Source organism: Elephas maximus, chromosome 9 (genome assembly GCF_024166365.1).
Source record: "Elephas maximus indicus isolate mEleMax1 chromosome 9, mEleMax1 primary haplotype, whole genome shotgun sequence".
In the NCBI taxonomy this organism is placed as follows: Eukaryota; Metazoa; Chordata; class Mammalia; order Proboscidea; family Elephantidae; genus Elephas; species Elephas maximus.
The window spans coordinates 1437885-1465241 of NC_064827.1; the positions used below are offsets into that span (position 1 = coordinate 1437885).

Sequence of the window (27357 nt, forward strand, 5' to 3'; positions counted from 1 at the left end):
CTTATTGCCCCACAGTGGTCCATTCTGTTTCCCCTGTGGTGGTCTCCCAGGACACGAGGCCCCTACAGGTCTCCACTGGGTCCACTGTGCCCTGTAGCCCAGCATGGATCTGGCACCTGGGCCCACATGGGGAGGCTGTGGTTGGGGCTGAACGAGGACCGTGGGTTTCCACTTGGGGCAGGAGTCCGCCTTGAGTCCAACCCCCATCTGCACCCTGACCCCAACTCCCCCCACCGCCCCTCACCCGTGGCCTCACAAACCCACAGGTCACAGCCCCAGTCCAGGCCTCGCTCTATCTCAAGGTGCACTGACCTATTGGAGGCAGCAAGCAGCCCTGCAGGTAAGTCAGATGCTGAGCCACCTGGGTGGGGCTTCCAGGCATCTACACTGGCCCCTGCAGGCCCAATGTCCCCAGTACGCCCCCAGCAGATTACCAAGGGAGCCAGCACCGTGTCCCCTTCACAGACAGGCCAAGCCAAAAGTGTCTGCTGAAAATCTTTATTTGGAGTCAGGAGAAAGCAGCCCAATGGGGAGTGGGCAGAGGGTTGGGGGGGGGATGTGGTCCAGGCAGGGCTCTCTGGAGGTGCTAACTGGGGCTGCTGTGCTGGGTCGGGAAATAAGGGGGGATGACAGTGGACAACTCGGGGTGCAGGGGGCAGGGCAAAGGATTGGGAAAGAAGGGGGACATCAGTGGAGCCACTCGGGGTGCAGAGGGGCAGGGCAGGTGCCAGACTCAGAGAGGTCCTCTCGGTGGCTGTCCTTTCAGAGCAAACAGGGGCCTAGAGGGAGACTTGGTCTATACTGTTCCTACCCCACCCCTCCAAAGACTGGGCAGCTGTCATGGATTGAACTGCACCCCCCAAAAACGTATGTTGGAGTCCTCACCCTGTACCTTGTTTGGGGATGTGATCAGCTGGCGTCATCTAAATGGGGAGAGCAGACACGGAGACAGTCACACAGAGAAGATGCCAGGTGGGGTTACAGCTGCGAGCTGAAGAATACCAAGGATTGCCAGCAGACACCAGAGCTGGGAAGGGGGCCTGGAGCAGTACCTCCCTCAAAGCCTCAGAAGGAATTGACACGGCCGACACCCTGGTTTCAACTTCTGGCCTGCAGAGCTGTGAGACGGTAAGTGTCGGTTCTTTAAGGCCACTGACGGGTGTATTTTGTCGCTGCAGCCCCAGACACTGAGATAGCCTGAATGCCGTTTACATGCATACCTGGGTGTGTGTGGAGGTGGTAAACTGAGGGGAGACCCTCCCTGTCCTACACCAAGGGGCGCTCACGGAGGACAGTGTGGTCACAGGCCTGGAGAGCAGGGCCCCAAGAAGGAGCCTCACACCACCAGCAAGGACACGGGGTGGTGGGTTTAATTAGGTAAAAGAGAGGATCCTGAGTGTCCCGGGAATTACAGTCAGGGACTTCTGAGGGTAACGAGCAGGGGCCTAAGCTGACAAAAAGGGCAGCAGTGGCCCCTGCCTGGCCCAGGTGGGGCGTCTCCTGCTGACTTGGGGCAGGTGGGGACTTCAGAGAACACGATCCTGAACGCCACAGACTCCAACACTCTGATCAGTCCCAACGTCCTCCAGAAGTGCCTACTCACCCTACCCACTTTCAGGAGTGCAGCTCTCTGTGGGTGCAAAGAAAATGTACGTGAGGAAACAACAGACAAGGCAGTGGACCCCCTCATTGCCTCCAGGTCAGAGCTGCCCAGGACCAAGCTCAGCCCAGCGTGTAGCACAGTCATTCAACAACACTTTACCCCCAGAAACATAGGGACATAAGGATATGGGGACACAGAGATGTGGGGACATGCGGATGTGGGGACACAGGGACACGGGACATGAGGATGCAGGGACACAGAGATGTGGGGACAGGGGGACATGGGGACATGGGGATGTGGGGACATGGGATATAGGGACATGGGACTTGGGAACATGGGGACATGGGGATGTGGGAATGTGGGGGCACAGGGACACAGGGATGTTGAAATGTGGGACACAGGGATACAAGGACATGGAGACATGAGGATGTGGGGACACAGAGACCTGGGGACATGGGGATGTGGTGACACAAGGATGTGGGGACATGGGGACGTGGGACTTGGGAACATGGGGACATGGGGATGTGGGTACGTGGAGGCACAGGGACATGGGGATGTGGGGACATGGGGATGTGACAACACAAGGATGTGGGGACATGGGGACACAAGGACACAGGGATGTTGGAATGTGGGGACACAGGGACACAAGGACATGGAGACATGAGGATGTGAGGACACAGAGACCTGGGGACATGGGGATGTGGGGACACAGGGACATGGCAACATAGGGATGTGGGGACATGGGGATGGGGGAACACAGGAACATGGGGACATGGGGACACAGGGATGTGGGGCCATGGGGAATGGGGACACAGGGATGTGGGGACATGGGGACACAGGGACGTGGGGACATGGAGATATGGGGACATGGACATGGGGACACAGGGAGATGGGGACATGAGTACACAAGGACACAGACATGGGGATGGGGGACAGAGGGATGTGGGGACATGGAGATGTGGGGACATGGGGACACAGGGACGTGGGGACATGGGGACAGAGGGATGTGGGGACACAGAGACATGGGGACATGGACACACGGATGTGGGGACATGGGGACACAGGGACATGGGGACATGGGGATGTGGGGACACAGAGACATGGGGACATGGGGACACAAGGACATGGGGACGTGGGGACACAGGGACATGAGGATGTGGGGACACAGGGACATGGGGACATGGGGACACAGGGACATGAGGATGTGGGGACACAGGGACATGGTGACACAGGGTCATGGGTACATGAGGACACAGGGACATGAAGACATGAGGATGCAGGGATGTGGGGACATGGGGACATGGGGACAAGGGACATGGGGACATGGGGATTCAGGGATGTGGGGACATGGGGACATGGTAACACAAAGACATGGGGACATGGGGATGCAGGGACATGGGGCCATGGGGACACAGGGAGATGAGGATGCAGGGACACAGGGAAGTGGGGACACTGGGCATGGGGACATGGGGACACAGGGACACAGGGAAATGGGGGCAACAGAATGTGGGGACACAGGGACATGGAGACATGATGCAGGGATGTGGGGACATGAGGATGTGGGGACACAGGGACGTGGGGACATGGGTATGTGGGGACACAGGGACATGGGGACACAGGGATGTGGGGACATGGGATGTAGGGACATGGGGATGTGGGGACGTGGGGACACAGGGAAATAGAAATGTGGGGCACGGGGGTGTGGGGACATGGGGATTTGGGGACAGAGGGATGAGAGGACATGAGGACACAGGGTCATGGGACATGGGACACAGGGACATGGGGACACAGGAACGTGGGGACATGAGGACACAGGGATGTGGCGACATAGGGACACAGGGACGTGGGGACATGGGCGCGTGGGGCCACACAGGCATGGGGACATGGGGATGTGGAGACACAGGGACGTGGGGACACAGGGATGTGGGACATGAGGACACAGGGACATGGGGATGCGGGGACACGGCAAAGCCTCATTTACCTGTCTGGGCGGAGGTGAAGGTTTTTCAAGTGAATCCTTTGCACTTTATGAATTTCTCATGTTCGTTCAGGGCTTCCATGTTCACGCCTGGGCTCCTGTGTGAAGGCGAGATGAGAAGGAGGCTGGATTTGGGGGTCACTGAGGGGCAGGTGTGGAGAGACAACACCCCCAGCACAGGGGGTGGTTCTGTAGAGGAGAACCCAGCCTGAAAGGCAGCCCAGAGTTCTGGGCAAGTCTGACCCTGACGAGCCAGCAATCACAGCCACCCGAGCAGGCCTGAGGATGAGGCTATGGGGGCAAGACCCCAGCCACAGAGCAGCCCCTCTGGGAGTGCATGCGGCCTCCAAAGCCACATTCAGGATTCTGGGCCTGACTCGGGGGCCTCGTCCTGACCCCCGTGAGAGCTACCCTGTACTGGGGTCCCTCCTTCACAAAGGTCTAGCAGCAGAGCTTACCCCTGCCTCTTGCTGACCCCAGCCCCAGCCCCAGAGACCCCTGGAGACTTGCTTTGTAGCTGCAGCAGCAGTGGGAGTCCCCTTCATGACCTGCCCCCCCATAGTCCTACCCCACCCGTGGTGTCCCCCAACCCGTGTCCCCTGCAGGGAGCTCGGACAGGGACCCCTGAGCCCACTGTACCATGGGCAGAGGCCAGTGCAGGGCCACAACCCCCTGCGTCCTGGGGTGGAGATGGAGGTGGGGCCAGAAGCTCCCTTCCCCATGAGCTTTGCCATGAGGAAAGTTTTCCCACATTGTGGTCCTTCACGGCAGGTCCTGGAGCAGCATGTGCTTCCTGTCCCCATCTGTAGGCAGAGAAGAAATCGGCCTTCACTGTCTTCATTCCTAGAGAAAACACCCAGACCATTTAAGGAACAGCCTAGAAGGTTCTGGATTCTAGGCTGCCCTCACCGTACAGCACACCCAGCCCCTAGAGCCCCCAGCCTGGCAGGAGCCCAGGGTCTTGCTGTTCCCCACCACTATGGACCCCAATCACCGAGAGAGAGCCGCCTCCTGGGGGAAGGGTCCCCAACCCCTCATGGAAACACGAGGAGGGGTCAGGGCAAACAGTGTCAGAGTTTGGAGCTTGACCATTTCAGCTCAGGGCAGCTGGACACCTGTCTCTGCCCCACAGCTATGCTTCCATCCCTCCCCGATCCCTAACCCCCATATTCCTGCCAGGTCAACAGCTAGGACCACCCAGATGGACGGGGTGGTCAGCCAAGTCCCTGCTGCAGATGAACCCGCCATACCTGGGGTCTGATCTCAGGTCACTACTGCCTCCTGGGGCAGCAAGTCCCTGGGAAGGTGAAGCTTAGCATGCCCTGGAGTTTGGACAGGGCAGGGACACTCAGGCAGGAAGGCCACCCTGGGCATTCTCCGTGTGTGGATGGGGTTGGGGGTGGGGTGGGGGCCCGGACTCAGGGCACTGTATGTGCCAGGTTCCCCCCATTCTCTCCATCACAGCTCTCTTCTTGTGGCACTGATCCTTCTTCCCGGGGAACATAAGGCGGCACACCTGAGCCGTCCTCAGCTCTTCTGGCCCAGGTGTCCCTCTGCTCAGGTGCCCCCAAAATTTCACTGCCACCTGCTCCCGGGCATAGAGCACCCCAGGACTCCTTCCTCCAAAGTTTGCTGATGAACCTGACACACCTATTTTACCAGTGTGCGTAACTTCAAATATCCGGTAGCCAGAGGAACAGCAGGTGGGGCTGCTTAGGGTAGGCGAGAAGCCCCTGAGCCAGCAGGGGTGGGGCCAAGACTCACAGGAAAGTAAACGAAGCCTCTAGGTTCTCACCCTCCAGGGCAGTCACCATCATGGGGGACACCTTCTTGGGCCTCTTTTCCATGGACAAGTCCTTGTCGGCCACCACTGCCTTCACATACCAGGTCCCTAGGAGCTGGAGGTGGGTGAGGCATAAGCCCTCAGCCTGTCCCGACCACCCCACCCGACCCAGAACCTGCTGAAACCCACCCGCACCCCAGCCACACACAGCCCAGCTGCCTAACTGGAACCGCAGTACCAGCTGTAGCCCCTAAAGGCTGGCCAGGCTCCACATTTGGATACCCTGGCTTGATCAGTGCAAACCCAGCACACAGTCCCAGCCCCAAATGGAGGCAGAGGGTGTCTGTGGCCCTACAAATCTCTTCTCTGCCAGGACAAGGTCCTGTTCCAGACAATCCCGAAATGCCTTGGGGAGAGGGTGCTAGGGTGCTAGTTCAGCAGGGTTACCGAGCTGAGCCTGCTCCCTGCCCCAGGCCCCTGTGCCGAGGGAGGGGCAGGTCCAGGGACAAAAAAGCTCAATCTTCCTGCTCCCTCTGACTACCCGCTGCCGGAGCACAGAGCCAGGGCCCTAAACTGGACCTAATCCCCATCTTAAAATGACACCTCCTACAGTCTGGTGGTTCCTCAAAAAGCTAAACATAGAATCACCGCATGACTCAGCAATCCCACCCCTAGGTATGTACCCAAAGGAATTGAAAACAGGGACTCGAACAGTTTTGTGTACACCAGTGTTCACTGCGGCACTATTCACAACAGCTGGAAAAAACCCAAGTGTCCAGCAACAGGTGGGCTGATCAAAATACGTGGTCTATGCATACAGTGGAATGCTCAAGCGTAAAGAGAAATGAAGTCCTGAGTCATGCCCCAACATAGGTGAGCATTGAGAACACGACACTGAGTGACAAGGTCAGACACAAAAGGACAGCATTGTATGATCCCATTTATATGAAATACCTAGACTAGGCAAATGCGCAGAAAGAAGTAAAATCGTGGTTTCCAGGGGCTGGGGGTGGTTATTGTTTAAAGTGTACTGGGTTTCCCTTTGGGGTCAAAAAGAATACACACACACACACACACACACACATATACATATACAGAGACAGTGGCTGCAACAGTGGGCTCAAGCGTAGTGAGGACAGTGCAGGACCAGGCAGTGTTTCATTCTGTTGTACATGGGGTCGCTATGAGTCGGAACTGACTGCAGGGCACCTAACAACAACATACACTGTGTATGTTACACACTACATATGTTACACACTACATACGTTACACATCACATGTTACATACTACATATGTTACACACTACATGTTAGACACTATACACGTTATACACTACATACATTATATACTGTATTATTATGAAGCCCTGGTGGCACAGCAGTTAAGTGCTCGGCTGCTAACCAAAAGGTCAGCAGTTGGAATCCACCAGCTGCTCCTTGGAAACCCTATGGAGCAGTCCTGCTCTGTCCTATAGGGTCACTACGAGTTGGAAACCACTCGACCACAATGGTTTTATTATTGTGCATATAAAATTTTACACACACACACACACACACACACACACGACATGTGGTGAACAGGTACAGGTGTGCAGGGCCTCAGGCTGCTTCCCCAGGGTTGGCAGTTTGTGAGGGAAGCAGAAACCAGCCAGAGGAGCTATGACTGTGGCACCGACAGTATTGGCATGGCTGAAAGCGTGGAGCACCGGATCTTCACAGGGGCTTCATAGAGGCGGGGTGGAGGGGAAAACTCAGGCTCCAGGGGGGTAGCCTGACCGCTACCTGACTATGTGACCACTGGAGGCCCCCGCACGCACGTCGGTGCCCCTGAGCCCCGACCGCGTGCTGGAGAGGACGGCGCATTTCGGGCACGGCACAGACTCCCGGGAAGGCTGCGGAGCCTTGAGCCGGGGACAGGAGCCGAAGCCGCGTGGACCAGGGCCCTTGGCGAGGGGGCAGCGGGCAGAGCGCACGGGCGGGCGTGGGGAACCGGCGCCGCCCGAACGCCCTGTCCGGCCAGCACCACTCTACGCGCTCCAGGTGAGCCGGGCGCGCAGGCTCCGGGCAATGCAGTTTGCGGCCACCGGGTGGCAGCCGAGCCTCCTTGGGCGCCCTGCCTGGAGGAGGTCGCCCCTCCGGGGTCCCCTGGGGCTGCTCCCCTTCCACTAGGCGCCCGGGGGCGGGGGGAGACGGGAACGGGGTGCACCCAGGTTGTGGGCTCCAGGAGGCTGGGGATCTAACTTCCCTCCCCACACTTCTTTTTATAAGGTTCGAGGAGAAAGAAAAGCCAGCGCTGGGCCTGCGTGGGAGGGCAGTAGTGCAGGGTGGAGGCGCCTCCACCACGGTCTGGAAAGCCAAGCTCATCTCCCAGACTGGCTGGCTGGAATGTGGGGTGCTGCCCTGAGCAGGAGTGCAGGCTTGTCTGTGACACCGCCTGACCCAGCAGGGCCAGCTGTGCGTTGGGTAGCGGGTCCCTCCCAAGAGGGCTCATCACTCCTAATGCAGATCCTAGAGATGGGGAAACTCAGGCCACGGCTAGGATGTTCCTCCCCTCTCTCCCAACAAGCAGACACCCTAGCTCTCTGGGCCCAGGCCCTGATCAACAGCAGGTGCTCCCTGCAGAGGGCCCTGAGTGCAGATCTTGGGCTGGGGTCTGTGGTGGGGGTGCCTGATCCAGAGCTGTGCCCACCACCCCCCAGCTAGTGGCACTCCACCCCCCTGCCTCTCACTCAGTCCACTGTTCTTGAACCCCTCCGACTGTCTGCCCTGAATCAGACCCACAGTCCTGGGCCCTCAGCCTGTACCAGCTGCCTCAGTCTCAATCTCGGGCTAGCCCCAAACACCCAGTTTCCACCTACAGTCACACCCTGGAGCTCAGCCTTCTGCACGTACAGTCCTGCACAGCTGGCTCTGAACCTGGGCAGCCTCACCTCCCGACTAAGTACCTGGTGGGGCGGCCCCTGGGCCAGGGAGGGCGGGGCAGCCAGGGAGCCTTAAAGAGCGCAGGCCCCTGCCTGGCGCCCTGTCTGTGCTCAGAGCCTCTGCGCCTGCCATGGCTGAGACCGCCAAGCTCCAGCTGTTTGTGAAGGTGCCAAGAGGGCTGGGCTGGGGGACAGGGCCTTGGGGGAGGAGGCTGAGTGGCTCTTCTGGGCTGAGCTCTCTGGTGTGGGCTGAGGGGGTCTCCCAGATAGTGGCTGAGCCCCTGCCGTTCTGGTGGGCTTGGGGACTCAGGCAGCTGTCAGCAGGTTGAGTAAAGTAAGGGCTGCTTGGGGAAGAAGGCCCCCAGTAAGTCACCCCCAAAGTGGGGGAGTTTCTTCACTCCCAGTCTGGTTCTGGGCCCAGCCCATCACTTGGGGCAGGGGTGGGGGGAAGCCCTGGTGGGGAAGTCAACCAGGCTGAGGCCCTGGAGCTTGGGGTCAGTGTGCGGAAGTGAGGAAGGGCTGGGCCAAGCAGCTCTTTGGCCTCAGGTCAGTGCGCATTCTTGGGGTCTGTCTGTGTGTAGAGGGGTGGAATGCGGCCGGACTCCACCCCTCCCCACCTTGGGGGTGCGGGGAGTCAGCATGGTGCCAGCAGAGATGCCCAGCTCAGAGGCGTGAATCACTGAGAGAACAGCTCCCAGCCCACCCCACCCTGTCACCAGCTGACGGGCCTGGAGCAGGGGGCCTGGCCTCTGTTCAGGCTCTGAAGATAAGGTTTGAGGGGCCGGAGGTCCCACCCCACCCTAGCAGCTCTGCACCCTCTCCAACTCAAGTGCCCTCTTGGAGCGGCCCTGTCCAACCAGCCAGCCCTGGCGCTGCTCCCAGCCCGCCTGGTGGTGGATTCCTGGGGCTGCTCCCTGCCCTAACCCCCTGCTCCACCCACCCAGGCGAGTGAGGATGGCGAGAGCGTGGGGCACTGCCCTTCCTGCCAGCGGCTCTTCATGATTCTGCTCCTCAAGGGCGTGCCCTTCACGCTCACCACCGTGGATGTAAGAAGGTGAGCCCATCCCCGCCCTGCGACCCTTCCCGGGCCTCCGCGCCGCTCGGCCAGGCCCTCCTTCCTCCTGTACTGCAGGTCCCCAGACGTGCTGAAGGACTTCGCCCCCGGTTCGCAGCTGCCCATCCTGCTCTACGACGGCGACGCCAAGACAGACACGCTGCAGATCGAGGAGTTTCTGGAGGAGACGCTGGGGCCGCCCGAGTGAGGGCCCCGGGCGGGGAGGGGGCGATGGGCTCCGGAAAGGACGACCCAGGACGAAGCTGGCGGGACGCGGGCAAGGGAGTGCTGACCGGGCCTGATGGAGCGTCCCCACCCACCCCGCCCGCAGTTTCCCCAGTCTGGCGCCCCGCTACCGAGAGTCCAGTACAGCAGGCAACGACGTTTTCCACAAGTTCTCGGCGTTCATCAAGAACCCAGTGCCCGCGCAGGACGACGGTGAGTGGGGCGGGAGCAGGCTGGCCGGGAGGGCGCTCCGGGACCGGATCCTTACTGCCCCCATCCCCCAGCCTTGTACCAGCAACTGCTGCGCGCCCTGGTCCGGCTGGACCGCTACCTGCGCGCGCCCCGAGAGCACGAACTGGAGCGCGAGCCTCAGCTGCGTGAATCGCGCCGCCGCTTCCTCGACGGTGACCAGCTCACTCTGGCTGACTGCGGGCTGCTGCCCAAGCTGCACATCGTGGACGTGAGCACGGGCGCGGGCGGCGGGGCCCGGGGCGCGGCCGGCGGGGCGCGGGCGCGCGAGGGCCTGACCCGCCTCCCCCCCCAGACGGTGTGCGCGCACTTCCGTCAGGCGCCCATCCCAGGCGAGCTGCGAGGCGTCCGCCGCTACCTGGACAGCGCGCTGCAAGAAAAGGAGTTCAAGTACACATGTCCACACAGCGCCGAGATCCTGGCGGCCTACCGACCAGCCGTGCGCCCCCGCTAGCCGCTCACGTCTCCCTACGGACCGAGCTCCCCGCCTGCCGCCCCCATGCCCACTCGTCCGGAGCCCTATCGAGGCACTTGGGCCTGAGTGCGCGTGATCTCACGTCCGAGGGCCCAGACCCCACGATCACTGCCACCCCTAAGCCCCACCTTGGGAAGCTCAGCACCAGATGACCCTCCCAGAATGACAGGGACAGGAGAACGAGCAGGTGCGGGGAGAGGGACACAGCCCTTCCCCCACACACACGGCAAACCCAGGGGCTCAGAGCCTCCTGCAGCCATCTGGGGCCTGCGACAGGGATTGCGGGGACAGGATTGGGTTCCCAAACCAGTCAGGCCAGGGCGGGGCGGCAGGATGGCCGAGGAGGGTGGGGAGCCAGGGCCCAGCCCTGGGCACCCCGGGGCTTGGGGCTTGGGGCCAGGGGGGCGGGGCTGGCCCACATTCCTCAATCCCGCCCCAGCAGGTGGCCGCAGCCCTTCTCGGACTCCTGGTGGGGGCAGCTCCAACGGGTTACTGCCCAGGCCCTACAGCGCATCTGTGCATGGTGTGTGGCCATCTGGGTGGGGTCTGTCAGAGTGACGTGTGCAGGGCGGGATGTGTGCCGGGTTGGGGTGGGAATAGCGTCGACCTCTTGGGTAGCTCTGGGCCTGCCCTGCACCAGCTTCACAGGCAGGGAGGGCTGGGCGGGTATGCAAGAGCCGGGGCTCCGGCAGACCCAGCGACCAGGAGCCTCCTCCCGAGAGTGCCCAGGAGCCGCAGGTTTGAGCCAAGATGCAATCTGCTTACTTCCGGTGGCCCCGATCCCAAGGCAGCCCCCAGGAGCAAGTCTGGCCCCGCACCTCTGCCGGAGGGCTGGAAACAAAACAACTGTTGCAGTTTCTGACCCATAGTAACCCTAAGCGCAGTGTAGAGCTGCTTCACTGAGCTTCCAAGGAGGAGCTGGCCGATTCCAACTGCCGACATTTTGGTTAGCAGCTGAGCTCTTAACCGCTGTGTCACCAGGGCTCCGTTTATTTGGTGGGGAAGGGGCTGGAGGGGCAGCCTCGTGGGCGGGCAGCAGAAGGGCAGCCGTGGGGTGGGCGGGTCTCCAGAGGACTGCCCCTCCTCTCCAGGTGGATTTCTGGTTGGGTTACACTTTTTGCTGTACCTTCAGGTGTCATCAAAGTCCACACCACTGGCCGGTTTCTTACTGGGAATCAGAAACAGTGTGACATTATGCAAGGGGCCTGCAGGGCCTACCTCGGGTCCAGGCTAGGCCTGGGTACAGGGGGTAGGGGTGGTGGCGGGCAGGTACCTTTTGAAGCCAGGGTTGATGAGGGACTCTCCAGGACACCGTCTCCTGACCCCAGGTCCAGGGCTACCCCTCTGAGGATCAGGGTCTGGGGGAAAACAGGATGGGGGGCTCCTGATCCCCACAGTACCCTCATCCACAATCCCTCTCTACATCAATAGATCCTCTCTCTCGAGCGTAAGACTCAGAGTGGGCTTGTTCTGGGGAAACTGAGTCCCAGAGGAAGGAACGTGGCTGTAGCCCAGGTCAAATGCTGAAGGGTGTGTACCTTACCTGGTAAAAAGAGCTGCAGCCCTGCCTGTAGGGGGCTCTTCCTGGGGCTGGCTGTCCTCTCCGCAGCTGAGGAACAAAGCCAGTGGGTACCCACTCCGCACCAGGAATGAAGCATGAGCAGGGGACCCCAGTGAAGTGCAGGGCCCACCCCCCACCGCCACCACCCACCCCACCTGCCAGCCGCTGCTCCAGCCTGCACACACGCTCTGCCAGGCCCAGTGTTAGCTCCTGTAACCTGGGGGCTGCCTCTGGGCCTGGCACCTTTGAGAGGTCGAAGGTCAGGGTCGAGGGCCCACTGGAAAGAGTCAGGGATGCGAGGTCCTCCTGCAAGGTCAGGGTCACAGCTTGCTGCTCACAGGCTGCCCTGGAAAAGGAGATCGCTGAGTGGTGGGGGGGACCCACCAGCTCCTGCCCAGCCGCCCTCCCTGCTCCGGGGCTCACCTGAACCGGGGGGCGATGTCCTCAGCTGCACTCAGGCCAAAACGAGCCTTCTGCAGGGCACAGGGGCTTGTCACCAACTGCCGGAACCCAGAGCTGCCTGGGACCCCAGAACCTTCTGGGGACTCCAGAGCCTGAAGGAGTGCTCGGACCTGGCTTGGCCCAGCCCCACCGGGAACACCCCGATCTTCCTGGGAGGGAGGTCGGAGCCTCCTGGGCCCCCAGACCAGCGTTAAGGCTGCAGCTACAGAGCCCTAGGGAGATGCCCTGGCCCTCCCGAGGCACCCAGCCCCGCTGGGACCCCACCCCTGGTCCGGGTGGCAGGTGTAGGGTGCTGCGGTCCCCGGCGCCCCCACCGTTACCCACGAGGGCCGGCAGGTGGTCCGGCGTGAAGCAGGTGCTCCAGAGCTCCGCGGCGTCTGTCACACTAGGGCGGGAGGGGCTGTCAGGCGGGGCCGCTGTTTGCCCGGGCCCCGACCTCCCGCGACCCCCCACTCACTAGATGTTGAAGGGGCCGCGATCCCCGTCCCCGGCTCCCTCCCCCTCGCAGTAGCACACGAAGCGGGGGGGCCCAGGGCCCGCCGGCAGCGTGCAGAGCGGCGGCGACAGGGGCGGTGGAGCCATGACCCCCCGGCCAGGGGAGGGACCGCGATGGGGGTGCTGGGGGCCTCGGGAGGGACGGGTCGGTCCGCCGGGCTAGGGCGCCTGCGCGGGCCGAGTATCTAGCGCCTGCGCAATGAGGACGGCTTCCGGAGTCGGAGGGAGCGCAGGCGGGTCGTGGGGTTTGGGCGCTTGCGCGGGGCGGGGCTTAGAGGGCTGGCGGGGCGGAGTCTTCCGTGGGCGCGGCTTCAGGGGCCGGGGAGAGGTCATCCGCAGGTGGGCGGGACTTAGACGGGGCGGGATCTGCGGGGCGGGGCTGTGAGGGGCGGGGTCTAAGCGGGGCGGGGCCTAAGCGGGGCGGTCCTGGGCTCCGACCCCCGGGCCTCCTCGGGCCTCCTCGGGCCTCCTCGGGCCTCCTCGGGCCTCCTCGGGCCTCCTCGGGCCTCCTCGGGCCTCCTCGGGCCTCCTCGGGCCTCCTCGGGCCTCCTCGGGCCTCCTCGGGCCTCCTCGGGCTTCCTCGGGCCTCCTCGGGCCTCCTCGGGCCTCCTCGGGTCTCCTCCCTTCCCGCGCGCCCTCCGGCCCCCGCCCCGCCGCTTCGCCCCTCGCGGGCACCCGCGGCTCCAGACTGGTCTCCGCGCCCGGTTACGCGCCCCTCCCGCGGATACTTCTCACTTCATCCCTAAAGCCTTATTGCAACAAGTCAAAATACAGACGTGTGTGGGAACCGGTGCAAACAGCCTCCAGCCCTCATTCGTTCGTTCCGCGTTTCCCCGGCGCCTCGTCCGTGCGGTGGGGGCTGGACAGCGGCCCGGGGGGGGTGGGGAGACCCCCGGTCTGGGAGAGTGGGAATGCCCTTGGTGGGGGTGCGCGGGTTTAGAGAGGACGAGGGGAGCTCGTTTTTGACTCTTGAACGGTGCGATGCCTTTGGGAGTCTGATGGGGTGAGCGGGGGCCCCGAAGTGCACGCGGAGGTCCGGTGTAGGGGAGGGCTAGGCCGGAGGACGAATGGGGCGTCGCCGGCCCGGGAGCTTCTGGAGGCACAGCGCCCAGGCCCAGGGAGTGAGACTGTGGCTGCTGTTCGGTGCCTCCCAGCCAGGTCCGGCGCGGGGAGCCTGTGCCCGAGCGAGCGAAGCGCTGCCTGTCCCGCACCGTGCTGACACTCGTTGCCGCGCTGGAGCCCGTTGTTGCGGCTACTGTGCCAGTCCATCTCGTGGAGGGTCTTCCTCTTTTTCACTGACACTCCTATTTACCAAGCATGATGTCCTTCTCCCGGGATTGGTCCTTTCTGATAACATGTCCAAAATACACAAGAAGAAATCTTGCCATCCTCATTCCTAAGGAGCATTCTGGCTGTACTTCTTCCAAGACAGATTCGTTCGTTCTTTCGGCAGTCCGTGGTAGAGCCAGTATTCTTCACCAATACCATAATTCAAAGTCGTCACAAATCGATGCCTTTGAAATTGTGGTTGGCTAAAATAATGGCCCTCAAAGATACCTAGGTCCTAATTCCTGGAACCCGTGAATGTAACTTTATATGGAAAAATGTGATTTCAGTTAAGCATCTTGAGATGGGGAGATGACCCTGGGTTACCCAGTGGGCCCTGAATGCAATCACATGTATCCTTCTAAGAGGAGGTTAGAGGGGAAGTCTACACAGAGGCCATGTGACCACGGGGACAGAGACTGGAGGGATGCAGGTGACCACAGGGGCACAGATTGGAGGGATGCAGGTGACCACGGGAGCAGAGACTGGAGGGATGCAGGTGACCACGGGAGCAGAGACTGGAGGGATGCAGGTGACCACGGGGGCAGAGATTGGAGGGATGCTGCCATAAGCCAGGGAGTGCCAGCAGCCCCAAACACTGGAAGAGGCCAGCAAGTGTTCTCCTCAGAACCTCTAGATTTTGCAACACGGCGATGTTGGCCCAGTGACACTGACTTCAGACTTCTGGTCTCCAGAACTGTGAGATGATGGGCTTGTGTTGTTGTAAGCCGCCCATTTGGGGTGATTTGTTACAGCAGTCACAGGAACTAATATGAGAGCTGAGACAAAAATTGGGTCCAAAACATAAAAAAAACTGTAAAATCTAAATTAAAAATATGTTTACAGGAATGACCTATCAGGCAGCCTGCAGTGGCTCAGGTCTTCCCTGCTCAGTGAGCAGCTCCATTAATGTGGGATGTGGGGATATGTAAAAGGAGCCCTGGTGGTGCAGAGGTTAAAGTGCTTGGCTGCTAACCAAAAGATCAGTGGTTCAAAGCCACCAGCCACATCCCAGGAGAAAGATGTGACAGTCTGCTCCCACAAAGATTACAGCCTTGTAAACCTGCAGGGTGGTTCTACTCTGTCGTACAGGGTAACTAGGGGTTAGGATCGACTGGAAGGCAAAGGGTTTATAAAACCTGAAAAACCAAACTCGTTGCGGTAGAGTCAGCTCTGACTCAAAGCAACCCTATAGGACGGCGTAGAACTGCCCCGTAGGGTTTTCAAGGAGCAGCTGTTGGATTCGAACTGCCGACCTCTTGGCTAGCAGATGTAGTGCTTAACCACTGTGCCAGAGGGTTTATGGGGATGTATTAATGCGATGTGGTTGGGGCCACGCAATGCGGAAGGCAGTGTCTAGACCTCTTCGAGCAGCCTGGGCAGCAGTGGGTGTGTGAGGGAGAGCACCAGGCCCCCAACGGGAGGCTGCGGGTGGTGACCAAAGGATACCAAGAAGGAGTAGCCAGGGAGGGAAGAGGACAGCTGGGGGGCTGGGGGTCCCCAGGTGAAAGGGAAAAGGCGTTCTGAAGGAGAGTGAGGCCTGAGCAGCGACCCCCAGGGGTAGGGGGGACTTGGGGACTGTGTCTAGGGAGGGCTGGAGGGCACTGTTGCTGCTCACAAGTATTCGTGACCCCTTGGGGAGGGGTGTTACCTTCCACCCTACTGACTTCAGGCCATAAGATTTGCTTTGGTCAATGACGTGTCAACACCCATAGGTGGAGCACCTTCTCTCTTTTCTCTCTGCCACTACACCAACCTGGGGTGGAGCCAAGCTGTAGGCCCATGATGGAGGCTGAGCTGCACCAGGTGCCATAACAAAGCACCACATAGATGGGGCTTGAAAGAACAGACTTTTAGTGTCTCACAGCTCGGGAGGCAAAGGCCCTGAGGTAGATATGGTCTGGACCAGTGAGCAAGGGGATGAGTGGGAGGTGGGGTGAGGGGAGGACCCATCAGGAAGGGGTGTGTCGGCTGCCGTGATGACTTTGGCCTTTACTCCCAGTGACATGGAGTCCCGCATGGGGTTCAGGGCAGAGGAAGAGGGCATGCTCTGTCTTGGACTGTAAATGGATCCCACGGGCTTCTGGGTGAACTGGGTCTGGGCTGTCCCCATGTGGCGGGAGCAGGGCAGTACCAGACAACACTTGTTGAGGCTGAAGTACGTGGAGGCCTGATGACCTCCTGGGGCTGCCCCTCCCCCAGAAAGGAGCCCCCCCCGCCAGGGAAATCCCAGGTTACTGATCACCAAAGGCAACGTCCATCTCCCAAATTCCGGCCCCTTCCAAGGGGGGGACAGGGCAGGGAGATCAGAGCCCAGAGGGGCTGAGGAGCACCAGCCTTCTTCCACCTCTTTGCTTTAAATCCTCGCTGTTACCGCTGAGGGCACTAGCCGCCCCTTTGGCCACCCCTTCGCCCCTTTGGTCCACATGGGAGCCCATGACACATTCTCTGAGCCCAGCCTCCTCTAAGATGGGGAGGAGGTATCCAGCCCAAGGGTGGGGAACAAGGGCCAGAAGGTGATCAGTTTTCCCAGGACACGTCGGTCACATGGAGGTGTGCTGGCTCCGCGCCCTCCCCGCAGGTTCTCATTCACCCCATGTTCACTTCCAGGCCTGTGCAAGGGTAGGGAGGAGGGTGTGACCCGGGTCAGGTTAAGGGGGGAGAGAGGCTCCTTATTGCTTGACCCCACCTCCAGTCCAGAGGCCCACATCAAGGCAAACAAGGGAGGACAGGCTGTGGGTTTCAATTTAATGAGCATTTTCTAACAGAAAAGCAGAAACAATAGTGTAATGAGCACCCAGCACCCAGATGGAGCAATTCTCATCATTCTGACGTATTTATGTCATCTATTACTTTTTGGGAAACCTTGGTGGTGTAGTGGTTAAGAGCTACAGCTGCTACCAAAGGGTCATCAGTTCGAATCCACCAGGTGCTCCTTGGAAACCCTATGGGGCAGTTCTATTCTGTCCTATAGGGTCACTACGGGTCGGAATCTACTAGAGGGCCGTGGGCAGGCATTACTTTTTAAGGAAATATTTTATTACAGACATTATGATATTTTAGCTCTTGAACTTCTTTAGGGCGTGTCTTTAACCCTTTCAAGACCCAACTCTCTTCTGCTTTCAATTGTTTGCTGGCACCACAAGTTTTCAGTAGTGGAATTCACGCTGAGTCATTGAGTGTGTTTACATTTTGGGTTGGTAATACAGATTTTGAGTAATATTATGTGAAAATACATGATTTGTGGGAGCCCTCTGGCCCACCAGTCTTCGGAAGCAGGCTTTATTGCAGGGCGCCTTCCGTTTGGGTACATGGGGCACCTCTGGTTTTGCCTGATACCCCAGCTATTTTGCTTCAGCCATTTTGTCTTTCACCATTACAAAAATCCCCACTGGAGACAAGAAAATACTTTGAGCAGGAAAAGTACACTCCCAAAGAACTCCAGATGCATAAAAGGTAGGTGGGATACCTTGTGTACCACCAGACACGAAAGGGTTGCCAGGGTATCGGGAGCCCGGACCCCTACCCCGTGCAGGGGCTGCATCGTGGCGGGGCACCTGGGGATGAAGGGCCCGTCACCCCCTCCACCTGGGTTTGGGAAGGGCCCCGCAGGCCCACGCCCCTCTTGTCCCGGGTCCACATGGTTCAGATCCTGAGCGCCCTCCGGCTCTAGGGACAAATCGGGCAGCCGAACGAGGTCGGCGCCCCCCCCGGCGCTCCGGTCTGCGGTGGCAGAAGGCCCTTCGCCGCCCATGGTCGGTCGCAGCAGGGTCAGGCGGACTCTGGGGTGGGACGGCCAACCGGCCTCAGCCCCTCCCTCAGTCGCCCCGCTCCTGGCCCTGGCCCTTGTCCCCGCACCCCAGAAACGCACACTTTTGCAGACTTTCGGATACCGTTTATTGTGCTGGGGGCAGGGGTGTGGAGAGAAAAAGGCGCTGGTTGGGGAATCCGCACCCTAAGCATCTGGGCCAGGGCTGGGTCCCCCGCTGACCTCTGCACTTCGGGGCGGGATCCCTCACTGCGAAGCAAGGGGGAGGTCGAGGGCTGCTCAGGTAGGGTCCTCCACCGCCGGGTGCCCCTTCTGGGTCCCCCGCGGCCCCTCCCCCACTGCCACCAGCTGCCCCCAGGCTCTGGTCCTCCTGACTTCATGAGATGGACTGCCCCACCTCCTGTCCCCAAGTCGGAGCCCCAAGGAAGAGGAGGCAGAGAGGGAGGGGACTCCACCAGGCAGCGGGGCTGTGGATCCCCACCCCCCCACTCACCTGGGGGAAGGCGCTGGCACACTGGTCTGAGAGAGAGAGATAAAGGCTGAGGAATCACCTGTCCCCTTCCGAGGGCAGAGGCCCCATCCTCCCTCGAGTGTCCAGACCCCCAACCTCCCAACCCTTCCAAGGGTCTCTGGGCTGGGCTTCCTCTACCTGGTACCTTGAACCTGCCCTTGCAGTCTGGGATGGAGTCTCCAGGTTTCAGCAATCCCTTAGCAGGGGTGGGTGTAGCACTCACCTGACTTGGGCAGCAGGGCGCCCTGGCTGGGGTTCAGGCCCACTTGTGGTGCCAACTGCTGCATCTTCTGGGCACCTTCAGGAAACAGCTCAGGGGCCCGGGCTGTGGGCGGGGGGTGGGGTAGTGAGGGCAGGAGCGGGGGCAGGAGGACTGGATGGGGAGGGCTCCCAGATCCCAGGGCCTCAGACACCAAAGTCTCAAGGAGACACCTGGGAGACAGTGATTCTGGAATGTGCTGGACCACGCACATAAACAAGCGTCAGAGCAGACCTGGGCTCCAAAGGAGAAGGGGAGGCTGTGCCTGGGGACCATGGAAGGGACGCAGGGCACCCACCATAGAGCTGCAGCCACACACTCTGCACACCCGCCTTCTCCGTCTTGAAGAACATCACCGCAAAGTGCTTGTAGTCGGTGTATGCCACCCTGATGTCGGTCTGGGCCATGGCTAGGGGTGAGAGTTGACTGAGCCCAGTGCCCTCGCCCAGGGTGCTGGGCCTGCAGCAGCCTGAACAGCCCCTGCCCCATCCCCTTGTGGCCCACACCTGCCCTCCTGGCCCCCTCACCTGTGTTGCTGAACTCTCCGTCCATGGACCTCTTGGTGAAGGTCATATCCACCTTCTGGCATCCGCCATCGCGCCTGTGGAGGAGCCAGCCAAACCCCTGACCAGCAGCGCCTTCCCCACACCAGGTCCTGCTCTGCTCTCTCAGACAGCCCCAGCCCTGGCCAGTCCTAGGACACTGGGTGACCACGATGCACATGGCCCATACTCAGGGCCCATGCTGAGGGTGCCCAGGGTCCCTTTGTTCACCCTCCCAGCAGTTCTTCCAGGACACAGGTGCTTTGTCATTACCTTACAGGTGAAGAGCTCACGCTGGAGTTGGGGATGAGTACTTGTTCAGGGCATGAGGGGGTGGGGGGCACAGGGTCTCCTGGTCTCCCCTCCAGATACACACCCAGACTCCCAGAGTCAGGTAGACAGGCAGTCACAGACAAGCAGACACACAGGCAGAGACAGGCAGACAAACATAGGCACACAGACACAGACATATGCACACATACACACAGACACACAGACACTGACACATGCAGACACACAGACAGGTAGACACACACAGGCAGACAAACACAGACACACACAGAGACACTGACACACACGGACACAGGCAGACCCACACAGAGACAGGTGGACACACACACAGGCAGACACACACAGACAGGCAGACACAGACACACAGACAGTTTCCTTAACACCGAGGCTTCAGGTGGAGGCGCCCACCAGGGACCTGGTCACTCTGGGGAGAGGCGAGCTGTCCCCGCATCTGGCCACTGCATGCCCGGGAAGAAGTGGACACCATCAGGCCTATTACAAGCCTGTGGGTCTGGCCCCAGTGCAACTGGGTCACATCTGACCTCACCCCTGGACCACCCCTGGCTTCACATTGGCCCTTGTCTGAGGCCTGGGGTGGGGCTCCTGGGGGCACTTACATGGGGTACCCATACTTGACAGCAAGGTCACCGTTGTCCACGGGGGTCACGGAGACCACAAGCATCTTCATGCTGTCCTTGGACTCCAGGAAGCCCTGGTCATCCGAGGCCACCCCGACCACATACCAGGTGCCCTGGAACTACAAGGTGGAGGCAGGGGAGAGCTGGGAAGCAACCCTCTACCACTGGCACCGGGTCCTCGTTCCACCCTGACCTGGCTGCTTCTCAGCCAGGCCCAGAACACTGGCCTCTGCGGTCCTGTCATCCCTGACCCAGAGCTGGGGGGTAGCTGCAACTCGTCTCGACTAGAAGCCCTGGGGATGGGGGTTGGACATAGCCTGGTGGCTGGGCTGAGGCCCCACGACCATCCCTGCCCCCAGTTCCACAGGGCAAGGGCGTGAGGCTTTTCCCCTGTGCCCCAGCCCTGAGCCAGCCCTGGGTGCAGAGACAGGACGGGGTAAACACAGCTGGAGAAGTGGTAAGGGAGGAGTGGATGGCCTGGGCACACCTGGCTGGCATCGAAGTTGGCCTGAACAGGGGCCTGGGCACAGCCTGGGGTTGTCCAGAGCAGGCTGAGGAGGGCTGCAGTCAGCACAGCCTGCAGCATGGTGGACGATGGCGTGACAATGGCACGGGCAGATGGGCAGCAGGGCAGATGGGCAGGAAAGCTGGGGCGGCCTGCCCTGCCTGTGGAATTTATGCCCTGGAGGTGCCCTGGGGCGCTGGCTGGCTGTCCTGAGCCCACTCAGATAGGCCCCTGATCGGTTTGCGCCCTGCAGCGCACTGGCACTGCTGGCCTCTACTCAAACCCGCCCACTCCCAGGATTTCCTCCTGGGAGCCAGCTGCATGCCTCTGCCAACCTCTGGACCAGGGCCTTGGCCGAAAGCCCATTGACCCTGCCCTGGGCAGCCCTCCCCTCCAGGATGTCAGCCCCCAGGCCTCCAAGAAGCAGAAGCCCCACCACTGTCACAGTCCCCATGCCCCTTTCTCCAGGAAGCTCGCCCTGCTCACCCTCACCCCTGGCCTCACCTTTGTGGCTCTGCAGGCCCTGGCCAAGGTCTGCCCAAGTAGCAGCCCAGAAGACAGACTTCGGTGGGTCCTGTACATTGTGGGCCAGGAGGGCCCAGGACAGGGGCCTGAGAATAGCCTCTGTGGCCAGGAAGCTGGGGATGGCGGAGGCCAGGAGGAGGGCTGGGCCGGGAGGGCGACCACCCAGGGGCACCATGGCCGAGTTGGTGCCTGAGCCCTGGTGAGTGGGCAGAGCTGTGTGTTCCTGTGGTCCAAGAGGTCTGGGGGTGTGCAGGTGGCCAGAGGGGGTGTAGGGGTGGCCTGTCCTAGCCTGCACTGTGGGGGGCACGGACTCTCCAGCCATCTCCCTCTGTATCTCCTGATCTCCACCCAATCTCAGTGTGCTAACCCCAACGTTGGAAAACCCATAGACCCAAAGCTCTCCTGGACTCTCAGCCTCTCTTGGCCAGAGAGGTGATGGGGCAGGTGGGGCCTCTGCCTAAGGATCAGAGCTCCGAGTGCTGGGCCGAGTGCTGGGCTAGGGTGGGACCGACCCCTACCTGGGCCAGGGGCCGCCCCATGCACGAATGGCTATAGCTGGCAGCTTGAGGGGTAAGACTGGAGTGGAGGACGGTGGTGAGGGCACAGCCCTGTGTGGGGCAGGCGGGGACCGTGAGGGGCACTTCTTCCTTAGCTATCCTGACCGCTGACCCCGGCAGACCCCTTCCTCACCAGGAGCAAACACTGGAGGTCTCTGCCCACCCCCAAGTGGTGATGTCCAGTACAAGCCAGCCTCCCTTGGGCTGAGAGCTTAGGGAAAGGGACAGAGGTCCAGGAAGCTGCCAAGACAGACAGACAGACGCCAGGCTGGCTGCTTGCTTCTGCATTTATTTCTCAGAGCTAGAACAAAGAGCCCAGGAGGTGGCAGCTGGGGGGGCACGGTGGGGAGCTGGGGTCTCAGGGGGTCTTGGAGTGGAGCAGGCAGGAGAGAATCTTGAGGGCTGGGGTGACCTGGTGGGGAGAGCAGGACCAGTCTGATGGGGCAGGAAGCACTCTGCCCCCTTCCTGCCCCTCGGGATGGTGGTCCTTAGCTCCACTTCTGGCTTGGGCCTCCCTGGGGGCTCCAGGCTCCACAAGGGAGGGTGTCCCTCTAGATCCAGCCTTCCTCCATCTTCCCCACCCCCACCTGGTTCCTGGCAGCTGGACCTCCCATCCTGCCTCCAGCTCCTCCTCCACCAGGGGCCAGAGCAGAGGGAGCCCACCCCCTGGGACCCTGTCTGACTGCACCCTTGCCCCAGCCCCCCCAACACCCTCCTGCTCCTGTAGAAGCCTCTGAAACGTGGGCCCTGTTCTCATGTGTTCAGGGACAGATTCTCTGACTCCAAGCTGGGTTCTTGGTCTGCACCAAGAGTTCCAGGCGAGCTTTGTAACCCCTCTGGGACGGGTAAAACTGAGTGGTCTCATGCACAAGAGTGTGTGTGTGTGTCCCCAGGTGAATGAATGAATAAAGAACTATTGCTGGGGTGCAGCCAGCCCTCACTCACCTATTTGGGCTCCTCCATGCACTTATCTGCCGAGAAAGAAGCCAGGTGGCCAAGGTCAGCAACCCAAGCCTGGGCCACACCAGGCGGCTGAGGTACGCGCCCCAAGCCTGGGCCATAAGCCCCCATCGGGCCCCAGCTCCTCCCTAACCTGAGAAGCTCCTTTCCCCAGCCTCCTCCTGTCCCACAGCTGGTCCTGGCTGAGCCCCCAAGCTCAATGACCTCCATCACACCTCAGTGCAGGTGCCCTCCCACCCCTCCCCCCAGCCCCTGCTCCTTAGAACAAAGTGGGGTGGCCTTTCTCCACCTGGGCCAAGAGCCAGGCCACACCAGATCACAGTGCAGGGGTGCCTTGTGCCCCCTTAGTGCCCCCCAGGAATGAGACGGCCTGAGTTCGGAACGGAGGACAAGGAGGAGGCGGTCACATTGATGGGCTGTTTCCCATTTTAGTGCCTGCCTTCCCCCAGGCTGGGGGCTCCCTGTATCCTAGGAGTGGCTTGAGGTTCAACACATTTGGGGGTCTCCATACAATGGGTGCTTGGTAAATCCGTGGAGGGAGAGTTCGTGGAGAAGGAGTGCCTTCCTGTGCCCTCCAGGCTGCAGGCCAGGAGGTGAGGGACACTGATCTCCTCCCATTGCCTTGGGCAGGTCAGCCTTCTGGCGGGCTGGCTGATTCCCGCCCCTCCACTCCCCCATGCTGCTCTGTCAGGAGATGATCTGTCCACTGGCCTCTAATCTGAACTTAATCCCCAACCCATGGGATTAGGGGCCCCTCACCGGTTTGGGGAAGGAAGACAATGGTGTCCTCTGTGAAGCCCTGGGCCTTGGCAAAGGTAACAAATTTCTTCTTAAACTCGGCCCTGGGGTTCTGGGTTCGGCCTGGAGTGGTGGGAGGAGCAGGAGCCGGCCTCAGGGGGCTGGAGCGCTCTGCTCCTGCCCCCCTGCCTCAGGAGCCCTCTTTGGTCCTCTGCCACCCCCGGGGAGGCCCACTGGGGTCCAGGGCACCTACTGTAGAGGGTGGCCATGCGGAAGTCGTGCCCAGGCCCCTTGGAGCCTGCAGTGCACAGCAGGGCATACTGGTCATAGTCGGTCTCCACCACTGAGACTTCGTGCACACTGCCCCAGTCTGAAACCACGAGGCGGCCCTGGTTGGGGGACCTTGTCCCCGCCAAGCCCCCAGCCTGCCCTGTGCTGCCTCCACTTTGAGGAAGGGGTGGGCTGGGGGTGGGAGGGAACCCAGGATGCCTGCCCCCAGTCTCCCTCCACATTGGGCCAGGAGCCCAGCCCAGCACTTCCGGCCTGCACCCCCCCCCCCCCGCCCCGGCCCCAGGAACTCTGTGGTGTCCAGTGTCCCCAGGCGAAAGGCCCTGTTGGGCATGAAGCATGCAAGCTCAGAAAAGTGAGGGGTTTCTGGTGCAGCCGTAAAACTTTTGGCCAGGACCCAGAAGGGGAAAGGTTTCCCAGCTGGGAGGCCATCCTGCTGGGTGGGGGTGGCATGAGAAGGTCCCACGTCCGGGCCGTCGCTGGGGGGAACCGTGTGGATATGTGTGTGGGGTGGCTTTGGGGGCTGCATTCCTGTGCCCAGGAGAGGGCTAGGGGAGGAAGGGGCCTGGCAGGATGTGAGCTCCAAAGAGGATTCAAGTCTGGTGGGGAAAGAGCCGCTCTGTTCCCACCCACCTGAAGGGGGGAACCCAACCACCCACCTGAGTGTGGGAAGATACCGCCCACCTGAGGGAGCTGACCCCGCCCACGTGAGCGTGGGCAGACCCAGCCCCACGAGCTGGGGCAGACCCCACCCAGCCTCTTCCTCTCGGACTTAGGTGGTGAACCCTCCTATTCTCCTACCACGCTGGAGGGGGGCTCTCCCAACCCCGCCAACGAGTGCCGCTCTCAGACAAGACCCTCGGGTGGGCGGGGGGGGACTGTCGAGGGTCCCACTCACGGGGGTTCCGGTAGCTGTAGCGGCCTGGAGGCCCGGCCGGCAGAAGCACCATGGTCCTGGTCTCACACTGGTTGTTCCTGCGGGTAGGTCACCCTCGGGTCAGGGGTCAGGCCCGGGGGTGTCACCAGGCCGTGAAAGCAGAGAAGGGTCCTCTGGGGCCCAGAAGCCCGCCCCCACCGTCCCACCTGACGAAGGTGGTGGTGAAGTTGAGGCCGCCGTCTGCGGTGGGGGCCACCACCGATTTGCACATGGACAGCAACGCCTTCTTCTCCCGGAACCAGGTCGAGTTGGAGGCGAGGCCCGCGCTGAACCAACGCCCCAGGAACTGCGGGCCAACAGCGCTCACCAGGTCAGCCGAGACCCACCTGGGCCGGCGGGGTGGGCACCCCTCCTGACGTGTGTCCCCCTCCCAGCTCCTGGCCCCGCCCCGAGGCCAGCCCCGCCCCACAGCCTGCCCCCAGTGCAAGCCACGCCCACAGACGATAGCCACGCCCCCAGGCGGGCCCCCTTCCCGAGGGGTCCGGCCCCGCCTCCCAGCCCCTCCCACGGCCCCCAGTCCCCTGGGGGGCGATGCCCTGGCCCACGGATGCAGCAGGCAGCAGGGGGTGCCCGGCGCATTCCCGGAGAGGGTCGGTGCCGGTCTTTGGCTCCCCACGGCCCGGCGCGGGTGGCCAGATGCGCGTGGCCGGGCGCTGCTGGATGCTCAAGCCAGAGGACCTGTCCGTCGGCGCGTTCCCGTGCAGCTCCCGGCCTGAGCGCGCATCTGCCGGCTCTGTCTGTGGAGTGTGTACCCGCGCGCATCTGCGCGTGTCTGGGAACCCGCGTGCGTCTGTCTCTGAGGTTCTGCCGCCCTCCCCGTGTGCCTGCGTCCTGAGCCCCGGGGTTTGGGAACGCCCTGTGGTTGTCTCTGGGCGTCGTGTGCTCACAGGAATGAAGTGTTTGCATCGCGTTTGCACGTGCACACGTGTGACCCGCGTGTCTGTACACCTGTGTGTTCGCATGCAGACAGGTGTTTTCCTGCCCATCAGGGGACGTGGGGCTCTACTCTATTGGGGTTGGTGAAGTGCGGTGGCCCTGGGGAGGGCCTCTCACAGTCACCCTGGGTCAGGTGCCCAGCCCTGCTCCCCCTTCAGCCCCACTCAGCACCCCTTTGCAGGGAGACAATCACCCCAGGGACTGCCCCGTCCCCTGCAGGGATCAGGCAGCGCAGCCCTCACCTTGTCCTGTTGGAAGTTGGGCTGCACAGAGAGCTGGGCCTGGGCTGGGGTCTGCAGGACCCCCAAGGCCCCCAGCAGGACCAGCCCCATCCACAGAGGGCACCGCACAGCCATTCTCCTGGACGCTGAGCAGGTGCTGGGGCCCAGAGCCAGTGGTGTGGGCAGAGCAGAGCAGGCAGAAGAAGTGGACAGAGGGCACTGCAGAGACCCCTACTTATGGGCTTGGCCTCCTCCCAGGGGCCAAGGACAGCCCAGTGGAGGCTCGTGATGCTGGAGGGGCAGGGCCAGGCCACAGGGGCCCAGCTGCAGACTCATCCCCCACAGGGCTGCTTATGCAACTGGCCAGCCCACGGGTCTGAGTGGGGGCAGGGCGGGCCAGGCAGAGCTGGACCCCATTAGCCCCACCCCTGCAGTTCTGGCACACACCCCCAGCCGGCCCTGATGGGGAAGTGGCATGTGCCTTGGCACTGACCTGCCTCTGGAGCCATGGCCACTTCCAACCTGAGGCTGGGACCCCTGCTTTCACTTCAATCTCCCTGGCCCACCACCATGTCTTCTCCAAGCCCACGGAAATCCAGGAGACACAAAGCCCTATTTGTGCCCTAAGAGCTCAGTCCCGAAGGCCCAGCAGGCCCAGGTGCTGGTGAGCTCAGCCAAGGTAAAGAATCTAAACCTGCCACCTTTGTGGGGCGTGCGGGGCACAGCCTCTCCAGCAGCTGTGGGGGTCTGGCCTTTGTCCCTGGGCTCACTTCTCAGCCTCAGGCCCAGATTTCCGAGGCTGCAGCAGCAGCATGTAGGACTAGGTCTCTGCTGTTACCTGGGGAGCTGAGGCCCGGACTGCTCACAGGTTCCATATCTCCCTACCTCCCGGCAGAGGACATGAGAATACCTCCCCTCTTTCCAGAGAAGCTACCTCCCTCCAGAAGCCCCCCAGGATTGATCAGCTGCTCCAAAGGACCTGGCCCTGTCTGAGTCCAGCACATGGCACTGCCCCCTCCCCAGGCTGGCCCTGGGCCCCAGCACAAGCCTGAATGGGGACAGCTCTGTGGCCGAGGGTGAACAGAGCAGGTATGAGTGTCTGTGGAGATGGGGGAAGCCTGGGGTTCTTCAAGAGCTCCCCACTCACCTGGCCTCTGACCTTGGTGGGGAAGAGAAGCCTGGGAAGGAGTTCCTGGGTGTGTTGCAGGCTGGCTGTGGCCATAGCCAATGCAGGGACAGGGCCCTCAGCCCCAGACACAGGCCCAGCTGGGCAGTGGGTGCAGGCCCCCGTCCCATGTCCTGGAGGCTCTTGCCGGAGGCTGGGTTCCTCGCAGTGTAAACCCCTTCTCCTCACCCCAGGTTTGGATGGTCCCTAAGGCCATCAGGGCTCAAGGTCAGTGCCCTAAACGGCTCAGCATGGGCATGGTAGGGTGGGGGCCACCTCTGCTGACCCTAGGCTGGGGTGCGGCTGCCCCACCACTCAGTGCCCACCTTCCTTCTCCCTTGGCCCTTCCATCTCCCCAGCCCTGGCTGGGCTCCTGCTGAGGG

At 61.5% G+C, this 27357-nt stretch overlaps 3 protein-coding genes and 1 long non-coding RNA gene across 10 annotated transcripts; 1 reads left to right on the forward strand and 3 right to left on the reverse strand.

Annotated features, from left to right (window-relative positions):
- Positions 1 to 500: 500 nt before the first annotated feature.
- Positions 501 to 1623, reverse strand: LOC126083198 (uncharacterized). Its single transcript, XR_007518744.1, has 3 exons — positions 1604 to 1623; positions 1053 to 1110; positions 501 to 923 (listed from the first exon to the last, which is right to left on the reverse strand). It is a non-coding gene; the product is annotated as an uncharacterized LOC126083198 (long non-coding RNA).
- A 6734-nt stretch (positions 1624 to 8357) lies between these two features.
- Positions 8358 to 10879, forward strand: CLIC3 (chloride intracellular channel 3). Of its 3 annotated transcripts, none has more exons than XR_007518743.1 (7): positions 8358 to 8452; positions 9230 to 9339; positions 9418 to 9543; positions 9671 to 9777; positions 9849 to 10024; positions 10109 to 10475; positions 10728 to 10879. XR_007518743.1 is itself a non-coding variant. In XM_049896641.1 (6 exons), the coding sequence occupies exons 1-6, from the start codon at positions 8417 to 8419 to the stop codon at positions 10265 to 10267; spliced, it is 714 nt and encodes a 237-aa protein (XP_049752598.1). In that variant the 5' UTR covers positions 8358 to 8416; the 3' UTR covers positions 10268 to 10633. The 3 variants fall into 3 exon arrangements, 1 of the variants encoding a protein (XP_049752598.1); XR_007518742.1 differs by having other exon boundaries at positions 10731 to 10879; XM_049896641.1 differs by lacking the exon at positions 10728 to 10879 and having other exon boundaries at positions 10109 to 10633.
- A 271-nt stretch (positions 10880 to 11150) lies between these two features.
- Positions 11151 to 13010, reverse strand: PAXX (PAXX non-homologous end joining factor). 5 transcript variants are annotated; one of them, XM_049896644.1, is made up of 7 exons: positions 12769 to 13010; positions 12636 to 12696; positions 12273 to 12322; positions 12093 to 12195; positions 11832 to 11897; positions 11562 to 11646; positions 11151 to 11456 (listed from the first exon to the last, which is right to left on the reverse strand). In XM_049896644.1, exons 1-7 carry the CDS (start codon positions 12891 to 12893, stop codon positions 11278 to 11280), a joined length of 669 nt encoding a protein of 222 aa, XP_049752601.1. In that variant the 5' UTR covers positions 12894 to 13010; the 3' UTR covers positions 11151 to 11277. The 5 variants fall into 5 exon arrangements, with proteins under 5 accessions (XP_049752601.1, XP_049752604.1, XP_049752602.1 ...); XM_049896646.1 differs by having other exon boundaries at positions 11369 to 11456; positions 12005 to 12195; positions 12769 to 12893; XM_049896647.1 differs by lacking the exon at positions 12273 to 12322 and having other exon boundaries at positions 12093 to 12155.
- A 9003-nt stretch (positions 13011 to 22013) lies between these two features.
- PTGDS (prostaglandin D2 synthase) lies at positions 22014 to 26089 on the reverse strand. Its single transcript, XM_049896653.1, has 7 exons — positions 25831 to 26089; positions 24799 to 24938; positions 24614 to 24690; positions 23681 to 23797; positions 23449 to 23550; positions 22675 to 22700; positions 22014 to 22141 (listed from the first exon to the last, which is right to left on the reverse strand). Exons 1-6 carry the CDS (start codon positions 25942 to 25944, stop codon positions 22675 to 22677), a joined length of 576 nt encoding a protein of 191 aa, XP_049752610.1. The 5' UTR covers positions 25945 to 26089; the 3' UTR covers positions 22014 to 22141.
- Positions 26090 to 27357: the final 1268 nt, after the last annotated feature.

Coding starts and splice junctions, on each gene's coding strand:
- CLIC3 (XM_049896641.1), top strand. CDS start 8,417: ATGGCTGAGACCGCCAAGCTCCAGCTGTTTGTGAAG. Junction 9,778..9,848: donor AGTGCCCGCGCAGGACGACG/GTGAGTGGGGCG, acceptor CCCATCCCCCAG/CCTTGTACCAGCAACTGCTG. Junction 10,025..10,108: donor CCAAGCTGCACATCGTGGAC/GTGAGCACGGGC, acceptor CTCCCCCCCCAG/ACGGTGTGCGCGCACTTCCG.
- PAXX (XM_049896644.1), bottom strand. CDS start 12,893: ATGGCTCCACCGCCCCTGTCGCCGCCGCTCTGCACGCTGCCGGCGGGC. Junction 12,323..12,635: donor CGGACCACCTGCCGGCCCTC/GTGGGTAACGGT, acceptor TGTGCCCTGCAG/AAGGCTCGTTTTGGCCTGAG. Junction 11,647..11,831: donor GCTGCAGCTCTTTTTACCAG/GTAAGGTACACA, acceptor GTTTTCCCCCAG/ACCCTGATCCTCAGAGGGGT.
- PTGDS (XM_049896653.1), bottom strand. CDS start 25,944: ATGGCTGTGCGGTGCCCTCTGTGGATGGGGCTGGTCCTGCTGGGGGCC. Junction 23,798..24,613: donor CTACAGCTACCGGAACCCCC/GTGAGTGGGACC, acceptor TCGTGGTTTCAG/ACTGGGGCAGTGTGCACGAA. Junction 22,701..23,448: donor TGTCTTCCTTCCCCAAACCG/GTGAGGGGCCCC, acceptor CTTTCTCGGCAG/ATAAGTGCATGGAGGAGCCC.